This window comes from Nesoenas mayeri, assembly GCF_963082525.1.
Source record: "Nesoenas mayeri genome assembly, chromosome: 5".
In the NCBI taxonomy this organism is placed as follows: domain Eukaryota; kingdom Metazoa; phylum Chordata; class Aves; order Columbiformes; family Columbidae; genus Nesoenas; species Nesoenas mayeri.
Genome location: NC_137548.1, coordinates 16,759,524 through 16,771,741, shown reverse-complemented (window position 1 = coordinate 16,771,741; position 12,218 = coordinate 16,759,524). Strand labels below are relative to the sequence as shown.

Below are 12,218 nucleotides of genomic sequence, written 5' to 3'. Positions count from 1 at the left end.
AGTTTGCAGTCACAGCCTCCTCTGAACTCCTGAGGCACAATCACAGACCTCTGCCAAGGACAGAAGTCCTTTTGGCATTGTGTAGGCAAGCACATCAACATTGCTACCCATGTATTATAGTACAAGAAGCGGTGTTGTGAGCATTGGGACCATGTTCAGCTCTCCTGCTTGAGTGAATGGCCGTGTGGAGTGCCCAGCGTGAAGCTCAGACTCATTCTCTGGATCCATACTGAGTTACTCTGCCTATTCTACCATCAGGATTTAGGTCATAGAAAAGCCTAAGGAAAAACATTTCTTATTATTTTATGTCTCAGAACCATACCTGTATTATTTCCCTAACAAGTTCCTGCTGTGAAAGGCTATGTTACTAAAAGTCAGCAAGCCAAATCTGCAAATTTTAGTTGTTTTAAAACCTACTCGAAGTTCAAGAAGTTCCAGAGTGTTCCTGTACTTCAGACTCCTGCCTATATACACATATTGTGACCACCTGTCTGAAAAGACCTGAATGTCCTTAGCTTTCCTACTTGCTCTGAAGGGATCCAGCACACTTTCTGAAATTAAGCTGTATATTTGGACTCATGTAGTTGCCAAAAACTTGCACCCTTCCTGCAGCTGCTTATTTTTATTTTGGCATATTCACCAGCCCAAATACTTAGTTAATTAGACGCACTATCTCCAAAGATAAAGGAAAAGATTTCACCTTGGAAAACAAAATCATGCAATTACAGCCTGGAGATTAGAGTCCACTGCAGTGATGTCATTCACTTTGGCTTTGCACTGACTTAATCATGCTTTATCTCAACTGACAGCTCAGGGCAAACTGTAATTGAGGTCAGGAGCTGTAAAGACCTCACTGTGTACCTATGTGTAAGTGTCCAACAAGTCAGAGGTTAGTTCACGTACCCAGACTCAGCTGTACTAGTACAGCTTGTAATGAACTCAGATTAAAAATTTTATTTAAGTTTCCTCTTCTAAATTTTGACTGAAACAATGTTTGACTGGACACTCTGTCATCCAGAGAGGAGATGGCAGTACCATGGACTCCTCACCCAACATGTGAGGTGGGTAGAGCAGAGACAGCAAATGTTGCTAAACCAGCAACAGGGAGTTCATGCTGAACATCCTTTCTCCTCCTTGTACCATTTTGAAGACACCACTTCTGAAATATTTTTTCCTCAAACCTTCAGCAAGTTAAAACTGATACTGATGCCAGTGTATATCTAGCTTTAACCCTTTCCTGTTTTGAAAGCCTAGCTTCTTCTTCCAAACAAAGTCCTTTCTTCTTTATGGTGCCCCTGAAGAAACCTCTGGGCTCATAAAGTATTTAAGGGTTGACAACAGCTGTGTTTTAGATTTTTGAAGGGTCAACATCATTTGAACTAGCTTAATCTCATGGGTCTGTGAAGCTGCCTAAACAAGTACTCTGTCTACCTTTTCTTAGTCCTGCCTGAAATCCTGAGACAAGGAGGAAAGCAGATGGGAGGAGAAAAAGAAACAGTTAAAGGCCAGGTTCTGAGAATCTCTATCTCCTTCAGGTCATTACAGCTATATCTAGGGAAAACACTCAATTTCATTGAAAGTTCCTCTTTTCTTTGCTGTCAGCATCTAAGCTTAGTTGGCCTTAGGCCCCTCAGAGCCTCATGAGCTTTCCCTTCACTTCATCAACGTGCAGTTTTTTAGGCACAGGTTAAAGAGCAGGCTGCTGCTTGCATAAGGAGAGTTACTGTGAAAACATCAATATGCCAGACGATCTGCAGGAACCACAGTTGGCTCAGCCACCATGTCTCCTGCCAGTCCCCGCCACTTTGTCACATAACCCCCACCATCCTAGCTACTCCTAACATGGGCTGGAGCCCCTCTCCTTGAAGACCCTTGGTAATGTACACACCTATACTGAACCAGACAGCTGTATCTCAGTGGCATGCTGACAAACTGCATCTGAAAAGAAACTTGGGAAGCTCAAAACTGAAATGCTCCATGTGTCCCACTTTACAGAAAGAGAAAAGGTCGAACTAGCAATATTTGAGAAAAGCAGCATCCATGGGGACCAGTGTAGCTGATCCTGGCCACAAGGACAGGGGTTGGGAGGGACATGGGAAACACCAGTGGTCTGTATGAAGGAGTTTGAAATGTGGGAAAAGGATGCACAGGGTCATGGCTGAAGGAACACAAAAACAGTCTGTCTTTTCTTCCCTGGGGCCTGGAGTTTGGGTGGCAGAGGAATTCTCCAAATTTATCAGCTCATAATTTTGTTGTCCATGTTTGGAAATATATGGGCCACGTGATCTAATTTAATTTCCCATATTCATATTGTTGAACAAATGACATGCCTCCTCAGGGTGCACTGAAACATATCCCACACCTTCTTGTAAATACATGAGAACAATAGTGAGGTGCCTCCTAAAGCCTGGAAAGCTGGTGTTTCTACCGTTGCTCATGTATTTAGAGTGACTGCTAAGTGTGTGTGATTTTATCCATTTTCTGTGGAGGGAATTAGCTTATTGTCCCTCGGAGTCAACACAAATTTTAGCTGTCATTACACATGAATTCTGGAATTCACAACATTTACCAGATTTTGTGTAAGTCTGTGCAGGAAGCAGAGCTAAAGGTTTGTCACTGGATCAATCTGTCAATATGAAAATGTTCCTGAAAGTCCTCAGTTGTCCTCAAGCACAATAAAAAACTTTCAGACAGTGATTCAGCTGCTCACAGTTACCCAGTGTCATCCCATACATGCATCTAGGGTTTACAGAACATTCAGGTGGGATTGATGAAGAGGACACAAAGAGGATTCCTTGCTTTTCCACAGCAGCAGCTGGAGACCAGACAGGACATGTCGAAGAGCACTAGGTAGCTTCATTTAGCAGATAACTGAGCTGTCGGTGTCTGTAGTAACTGGGCAGACAGGAATTTTGTATCTATTGACTTTAATCACCAGATGCAAACCACAGTAGCTGTTGTAGAAGGATGTAGAGATGATCTAAACCTCCAACTAAGTTCAGTTTGATGGCAAAAAGACCTTTTAAGGCTGCAGCCTTTTGTGGTTCACAAAGCTCTGAGAGCAATGCCAGCATCTTTATGAAGTGGCTCACAGCGCACTGCACCTTGTAAAGGTGAAAAAACTGCAGCTCCTGGGCTGCTTCTTTTTTTGCAGAGGTCTTTCTACTACTTATCTTTAATCACTTAAAAAGTGCTAAGTGCAAGTCTAGCATCAACCACTTAATAATAGCTTGTCTTGTTCCTTTACTGCCCTCTCCTCTGAATGCTGTTTGAAAGCGGTGTCTATAACATCAATATTTAAACATGAGGCTTGCTCATTCTCATAAGGATGGGGATTGCTGTGTACACGTGGGCTAAATCACAGTGCCTAGACAGCTGATAATAATGAAAGCATCTTTCAAGATGAGGCACTTGATTGCTGCTCTAAAGCTTACTGGTGAAAGGAATGTGTAATCCATTTTTTTTTTTTAATCGTATTTGAAACAAAATAGCTTGTTTAAATATTAGTCATCTGGATTTATTTAGCTCATTTTTAGAACTGAGTTAGCACCTGGCAATCCAGCCTGTGTAAGCATCAGGCTACCCCAGTCGCAGGCCCATTTGATTTCTCTTTCATCTTTTTGCAATGTGTGACAGACTTTTATTTTTTTGTGATACTATTTCCTTCTCACTTCCCAGGAGACAAATCCAGGCTCTCAGAGCAGCTGCCCGAGGGCAGCCCAGGGAGGGGACACAGCTGGGCAGCCGTGTGGTGCTCTCATCCTGGGGCAGCCCAGCAGCAGCGCTGGTCCCTGGGCTGGTCCTGGTGCTGGCACTGCTCTGCCACCTCTTGTGTGAATAAGAGCAGCTCCCTTGGGGTAACGGGGTACCACAGGTACAGGAAAACTCAGTGACAAAGTAAGTGCTTTATTTGCCAATTGTGAGACAAGGATCAAGGGAATTTTCTATATCACTGTCCATGACATTTTCCTGAACATTGAAAGAGATTTTTCCTGCTATTAAAAACCCTTCATCTCTGCTTTCCAAACTGTCTTTGTACTTCCTTTCCCAAGTGTTTCACTACTTTTTTTTTTCCTGCCTTTGCCTTTATTTTCTGCAGTGTGGCACAAACACAAAGCATTCTCCTGGCAGAAAATACACCGTAAAATTCTGCCATTCCTCTGCCCAGCTAAAAGCTGTGCAAAAGCCTTCTTCATGTCTTCTGCACATCTGGGGATGGTGCTGATAAAGACAAACAGCCAAATGATACTACCTAATGATTTCTTTTCCCATGGGGGAAGCACTGAGAAGGATAATAGATATACTTTGCAACACTGTTCCCAGGGGAGTTTATGTAAGCAAGGAGAGAAATTAATAGGCAGCCTTTTAGGGAGAGACAAATTTGCAAAAATACAGAAGCATTAAGGAGATTTGCTGGAATACCAAACACCTGGGACCTAAAAGCATCTATGCAGGGTCCAGCCCATGTCCCTGCACTCAGCCAGCATGGATAGCTCCAGTGAGGTCTGTCCCCCTGCAGAGGGATTGCCTTGCCAGGGACTACCAGCACAGCTATTGTGTTGCAGAAATGATCTGTGCATCAGAGACCACAGGAATAGCGACGCAGAAAGAAGCTGGCAGAGCTAGGCGGCAGGAACCACAGGCACAAGGTGTGCTGGATAAGGGGGTGCATTGGTGGAAATTAGGAGGAGCTTGGGTGGGCTGGGTAAGGCTTGGGAGCAGTGATTTGCACGAAGTGAAATAGATGAGTCGTAGACTGTATGGGCATTAGTGGGAAAACTGCTGACTTGCCATTGACTCTTGACATGCCTCTGACTTTTGTATACAGTCATAAGTAATTTAAAACCAGTGAACCTGACTATGGTAAACCAGTAGAGCCCCAGTGTCCTGAAGAGAGCCAAACCTGCAGGGTGGTCTAGGCAGAGTGTTTGAATTTTTGCCTGCTTATAAATTCATTTGTCATGGAGCTCTCAGACCTCCAAGCTGTGCATCTGGCAGTTGCCTGGGGTCAGGTAACTCAAGGGGAAGCACAGCGCTGTGTCTGTGAGGGAGAGCGTTTCCCAGGGTTGGGGTATTAGGAAACCATTTAAACCTAGGGAATCATATATAATGCAACAAAACGAGGGAATTTCTCTGGCTTTCCTCCAAAAGCCAAGCATTATTCATTGATCAGAAAACAGATCTCCATCTCTACTGAGAACATTTTTTCCTCCATTTGCTAAGTGGAAAATGACAAACGAGCTAGCTGTGCCCTCTCCCACATCCTTTCTCCTTCCATCTGTCCAGGCGTCCCCGTTATTTTGCCCTCCCTCAGCGCACCACAACCATACCAGCAGCTACTTACTGGGCACCACGTGCAACCTTGGGGGTGGTGGAGGTGGAGGAGGCGGTGGTAACGGTGGAGGTGGCCTGCACTGGCAGATTTCCTGGCAGCTCTTTGTGACTCCCTCTGCTACAGGCTTGGAGCATGACTTCTGGGGCTCACCCTGAGTGATCTGTGAAGAAACAAATCATTGCATGAGCAGCAGAAACAGTGAAAACTGATTTTCCGTGACTGAGTTTCTTGGACTTGATTACTCGAATGGCATCTCAGCCCTGTAGTGAAAACTGAGCTTGTGTTCCTCACTAAGGCCACTACAAGGAAGTTACTTCCCTACATGATCCCCATTTTACATTTTTTTACGTAACACAGTATCTTCAAGAACTCTTTTCCTTTGTCAAATTTGGTTGAAATTGGCTGGCTGGTTTCTGAGTTATAGGGTAAGGAAAAGGCAGGTTGTGGCAGAAAGTATGATTGCGTAAGCCTTCTTTCCTTAGGAAAGCCATCTAGCAGCATGCATTATTCACAGGGTCATTGCTGCAAGCCAAAGAGAGCTAATAAAAATTACAAGGCAGTTAGGGTCAGGATTATGCTCATTTTCCTTATGGCAGAACTAAAGCCAGAGGAGATCTCTCCTCAGCTTTGCCAGCCTCCCTTTGATGTTCAGAGAGCATTTAATGGAGTGTTTCATTTCTCACCACGAGGAGAGGGAGCCCACATTTTACTCATCTGTGGACTACATCAATAACACAGTCAAAATGGAAATGCTACACTGTGACTTGTAGCCTCCATAACATACAGTGTCGGTTAGTAATACAGCTGAAGATGATGCACTGCAGAACCCAAGAGTTGGCATCGCTTGGCCACGGACAATGATTTAGCCAGTACTAGTTTACAATATATTCAATAGCTTGATCTAGTTGTGAAAAGAACCATTTATTAACAGCATATATTTCTTATGACCAGTAATATTTACGTGACCAGGAGGAATATTCAGTAGAATTCCTAATCTAATGCTATGAAATGAAGAAGAATAAGTCCCTAATGAAAAGGAGATTTGCTGAACATCTCGGGACTTTCTGAGAAGTGTTTACTTCAGAGGCCTCTAAGTCAGCTCTTTCTCAATAGACTGATGCTCATGCAAAGTACTGGATACAATTTTAAGGGGACGACATGAATAAGCAAGTTATCTAACAAGCACTTTAAATATAAGATGAGGAGAGCACCTGGGACAGACTTGTGTCTTGCTGAAACTAAGGACAGTTATGCTGGCATTCAACCATTGCCTTGTACAGTTTGCTCTTGGGTTCTTGTCCTAATGTTAATAGTTTAGGCCTAACATGATCTTCTTTAATTATCTATTTTCCACAATATGTCAGTCAACACAAAGATGATGTCTCACGTCATACTTTCTGATCTGTTTTAGGCCTCTTCTGCACCCCTGCCTACCCCCAGGGTCACCCAGGGATGCCTTCTCCCCACTCCTCTCTCCTGCCCAAGCTTGCCTCATTTCCCCTGACAGTTCTGGGCACAAGAGTCTGTCTTCTCTCCCCTCTCAACCCTGGCATTGCTCACAGCTGGGTACCAGGGGTGCTGTGCTGCCTTTTGGCTGCAGGAAAGCTGCACACAGTCATTTCATGTATTTTTGGCTGAAAAGAGAGACATGGCTTATTAAAACAACATCACTGCACAAAGGACATGTTCACATGCGTAGGAGGTTTCTAAATGCAGAAAGATGCATTACTCTGGCCTCAGGGAAACGGAGGTAGGGCTTTGTTGATTAAATATTATAGAGAGGGAGGAAAGAATAGAAGAGGCTATGTGTAGCTGATTTGGAAGGATGGCTCAGCACAGCACAAGTCAGAAGGTTCAGTTCTTTAAACAGCTTGTCAAAATCTATTACCAAACATAGGGAAAAACAAATTCAGCACAAGTGCTTTCCAACTTTCCCCTTCACCATCAGGTAACAGTCAGAGGATGGTTAAAGACCATTCCAGACAGCTTCCAGGGACTTACACAAACTCTCTGAATGTTCTAATGAATCAAAGTGACTCGGCTTCATAATCCCTCATGGCTTGGTAATAAATCTGTCACCTAAGAAGGCTTATTTATTTTTAAAGTAAGTGATCACAGCCAGCAGCATATCCTCCATGCCGTTTCAGCTCTTCCACTGCCGTTCACATGCTGGGCTGGGGTGTTGAGACCCTCCAAAGAGGAGCCCCATAGGAAGAGTACCCACTCCATGCGGTGACAATGGAACACCTGGGGTACCTCCTAGTTGTACTGGTGAGACAACATCTACTGTGCTCACAGAGGAGGTAGGGTGACATCTCTCCACCAGCCCTAGCAGCTGATTTAGGAAATGAGTATTAACTCCAAATCAACTACAATAATCATCCCCTCCCTGGATCCCAGTTGCTGAATCCTATGGCTTGGTACAGTCTTGCAGAAGTTAGTGCAATGGGAGAGGATGGAGACAGGGCAGAATAACACTGAGCAGACTTGGTGCCAGCTTCATCTGCAGACCAGAAGCAGCTTTGTGTATATGTCTGAAGACAGTGCTGGTCATGGAAAAGCTACATTGACTTATTGCTCTAACTTAATATTAACCAGAAGTAAAGGCTCGCTCTGCCTTTTTTTAGAACTATTGACTGCTTTTAAATCCTGGGAGGCTCTTCTACCTTAGGCTGTTAATAGAGTGTCCTCAGAAACCAGTGGATGTTTTCCTCAACTACTTTGCAGACAAGATTAACCCTATACATGCCCAGCCACTCTCTGCTCCTGTGTATTTAAAATATTATTTCTGGGGAAAAAAAAAAAAAAAAAGAAGTCGATTTGTCTCTTTGTCTCTCAATACCTTAGTCTGAACCTTTATCAAAATTCCCTACCATCATTTTGAAATGGTTGGGAAAGAGCTACTGTTTAAAAACATAGGCATTATCACTTATTTGTTTCCCTTTGCTTCTTATTCAGTGAAATGTGTGGCTGTTAGAAAATACATGTAGGAACACAGATATTATCTTGCCAGGGCTTTGTCTTGGAGGGTTAGTTTAAAATAATAAATATACTGTAAGTTGGCTGAAATCTGGCAGGAAAAGGAAAGACATGAATCAAAGTTGAGGGCCTCAAGGAGGAGAGAAATAGTCAAAGGCTGCTGCAAGAAGATTAACTAACAGTAGCAAGATAGGATTAAGAAAAAAATAAATGACATTTGGCTCCTTTTTTTTAAAAAAAAAAAAAAAAAAGAGTCCCACTGTTGATATCTATTAGTCTTCTTATGAAAGGAATGAAGGCTATTACTTGTGTCTTCTAAAGGTAAGCAGAGCAAATCATGAGAAAATATGCTTTAGGGAACAATTTTGCTCTGGCAGAGGATGATGAAATAAATTAGTCCATGTTCTTTCTTACCGCCTGCAATTCAAAGTAAGCTGTCTTTACATGAGATGGCAGGAGAAAAGAGGTGTGTTGAAAGAGCCTAATCTTTCACTGCACAGGTTTGCTAATTAGAGTCCAGCCTCAAACTTTACTGCTTGTTTGTTTTGTTGGACAGTAGCACGGCCCCAGAGGGGCTTTGGAAGCACCTTGCAGATGATGACTAACCAGAAACCTGCTGGGCTGCCAGGCAGTTTCTAGCATAGAGACTACTTTGACAAGGGGTCATCTCCAGAGATGGACCACACAGGGCTTGTTCCCTAGTCACCACTTCTGCACCTTCCAGCCATTCCTCCAGGCACTGGAGGTGCCATGAACATGTGTCTCCTTGACCTGTCTAAAACTTGGTTGCTTTTTGGCATGAAGCTTTCTTAACACACTTAGTAGTTGGCCAGTTTGGACAGATATGTTGCCCGGACTTCAAGCTGATGCATTTTTTTCCCTGCTCTAAAAAGACATAAAGAGCTGACTTTACGTATTTGTGCTTTTTATATGAACATGATTTGCAAAAAAAAAAGTACAAACGCTTTTAAATATTCATGGCAATTAAAATCTGATCCACAATTGTCCAGGGAAAAGCAAACAGGAAGTGGTAACTGGTGGTTTCCTTTTGCAGTCTCTTAGTTGAAGTTCGTGTTTGTGATGTATTTCTTTTTAATCCGAGATTTCCTTCGGAAACAGTGGTCCTAGTCCTGCTTTGCATAGAGTGGAAGAATAAGTCTGCATGTGGTCAGAGCTGTTTAGTATTTCAGTAGAATCCCATGGGGTTGCAGCAGTCCACGAGCATGCTCCACAGAGTGAGATGGGAAAAGAGGATTAATACAGTCCCCGGAGGGTGGCCGTCTTGTGAATTTTTGAATCAGGTAAAAGGACGAAAGATTGAAAGGAAAAGTGCAGTTGACTGAAAAGGCACAGAGACCTCTAAAAGCCTGCTAAAGTGGCAAGAGCTTAGTGTCTTGGAAGCAGTCTACAGAGATGAGATCTCAAGATTGCTGCGTAAATCCCAGGACAGCTCTGCATAATTCACATCAGAGTTAATCCAGATCCATGTTTATGAAACCAGAAAAAAACATGACCTTGCTATTCATCATGACACTTTCTGCTCTTTTTTTTTAATTATGTCAAAAGCCTCAGACAGAATCGTCCCTTCCTTTTTGTCACAGTGCTGCCTATGACGCTAATAAGAAAAGACTGTGGGTTTTGGTTTTTTGTTTGTGTGGGGTTTTTTTTGTTTTTGTTTGCTTGTGTTTTGGTTTTGGGGTTTTTTTTTGGGTCTTTGTTGTTGGTTTGTTTTGTTTTAATAAGATAAATGCTTCTCCTCTGATTAGCATCTGACTGATTCTCTTAAGTGCCTCAAGGCAGGCAGGACCTGAGGAAGGCCCTGCCACACATAAGTCACTGCACAGACAAATGAGTGAAGAGGGGCTGGGAAAAGAGACCTGAGAAAACACAATGGCTGCTCTAGATGGAGCAGGGACAGGGGAGCAACATGATGTGACATACTACTGAATTAGTTGAGGAGAATATGGCTTGCAAGATTTTGAAGGTAAGAGCAACTCAACATGGGTAAGGGAGTCATGGAATGGATTTGAAGATGAGGGAGTTTTGGCCACAGGAAGGCCAGCATGCCAGTGAGAGTTCCACACCTGCCTTTTCCATTTGGTACCTGTTGTAGGGAGCCTTAGATACATCCTAGTTTTGGGAGAGCTTGAAAAAGCTTGAGTCTGAGCAGATTTATCAATTGCCCTTCCACAGAACAGCAGGCACAAGTGCAGTTGATGAATGGGACAACAAAACTTCCAAATTATCGCAGGGAAAGGCTGGGCTCCTTGGCTTTTGCATTTTTCAGAGCCTGTTTCAGTTCTTACAAATGTAATTATTTTTGAAACATTGGTTTAGATCATCTGAATATGCCAGAAATATGTTTATGCAAGTTGTTGTTTTTTTTTTTTTGTCTGCTTGACTGACTGATTACAGGAGAGAGGTTGCAGAAGGCATCTCTTTACACGATGCTTAGCTACCTGAATACTTGAGCAGGACAGCAGGAAGGTAGAACTGGCAGAGATTTTTATGACAGGGGCACTGGTTTAAAGAAGGTTGTTTTTGTTGTATTTCTGTTCATTTTAATTCCTAAGGAGCAAAAATCCCCTTTGTCATTCACTGCAAAAGACAAGATGCTAAAACAAACAACATCTCTCTTTAATCTCTTGGGAGTCACTAAGTTTAGAACAGAGAGTAAAAGATGTAGAGTCTCTGCTGTGTTTTCTCCAAGAAAGAAACTGTGATTGTTCTGTTCTTGAACAGCACTTGGCTGGCTCATCAATCACTCCTCTGAAGGCATATATTATAAATAAACTTTAAAATATCAGTGACGCATTTGAGTTCAGCTTTGCTGCTGTTCTGATTCTCCAAACTGGATGGTCGCTCTCCCTTACCATATACTAATTTCTCTCAGTCCATCTTGCTAGTCACCCCACATTATAATCAAGGTCACACAACATCACAGCGTCGGAGTTGGCAAAAGCTGATTCAGCCCTTTACCCAGAGAATCCTCAATTCGCAATCAACATCAAAAACCCACGGCAAAACATGACCAAAATTAGACTGCCGGAGCTTCGCTCAGTGCACTGCTTCTTTCTGTGCATCCTGCCGCTTACAGCAAAATGCTCTTACAAACCCTCTGGCTGCCAGCGCACCGAAGAAAGTCAACTACATCTTGCTCAGACAGACCACCTTTAGTTCAGCGCTCCCGGGGGCTGGGACCCGGCCGCCCACCCTTTACACGCTCCGTCCCGCAGCAGCCGACACGGGGGCACCGCGCCGAAAAGAGCAACAGCTCTTCCTTCTCCGGGGGCCGCCTGCGCGACCACCGCCCCGCCAGCACCCGCCTGCACCAGCCCACTCCCCGCACTACCGGGGTGCCGGCCGGGGGGGTCTGCCTGCCGCCCCCGCACCCCGGCCCCGCCGCCACAGCTCCCTCCATGCAGGCAGGCGGGCGGGCGCGGCTCTGGGCAGGCTCGGGCAGCCCTACCTGGACGGAGCCCCAGAGCGGGTGGAGGGCACAGTGCAGCAGCAGGGAGGGCCAGCAGCAGCGGAGCAGCCCCAGCAGTTCCCGGAGCAGCATCCCTCCTGGGCGGGCGGGGGCGCGGGCTCCGGGCGACCTGGGGAGGGAGCAGAGCGAGCCGGCAGCAGAGGCGTTGGCTCGCACCCATCCCCGGAGCGCGACTGTCCCAACTTTAATTCTGGAGGGGAGGGAGGGAGAGAAGGAGGGAGGGAAGGAGGGGGAAGAGAGGCAGGGAGATGGGCGGGTGGGGAGGGGAAAGGGTGGTCGGGAAAACCCAGCGCCCAGCAAGTCCCGGCTCCCTCAGCGGGGAGACATGCCTCCACCCCCGCCCTGCCCGCCTCCCTCCCTGCCCGCCCTGCCGGCTGCCCCTCCCCGGGATGCTCCGCCGGCCGCCGCCGGCAG

At 45.0% G+C, this 12,218-nt stretch overlaps 1 protein-coding gene across 1 annotated transcript in view; it reads right to left on the bottom strand.

Moving 5' to 3' along the window:
* Positions 1 to 11,876, bottom strand: part of PRIMA1 (proline rich membrane anchor 1) — a gene marked incomplete at both ends in the record, with an annotated part of 49,536 nt that extends 37,660 nt beyond the window's left edge. The window contains 2 exons of the mRNA XM_080345964.1: positions 5,345 to 5,495; positions 11,784 to 11,876. Of these exons, the coding sequence (XP_080202090.1) occupies positions 5,345 to 5,495; positions 11,784 to 11,876 (244 nt within the window). The remainder of the gene's footprint in view (positions 1 to 5,344; positions 5,496 to 11,783) is intronic.
* Positions 11,877 to 12,218: the final 342 nt, after the last annotated feature.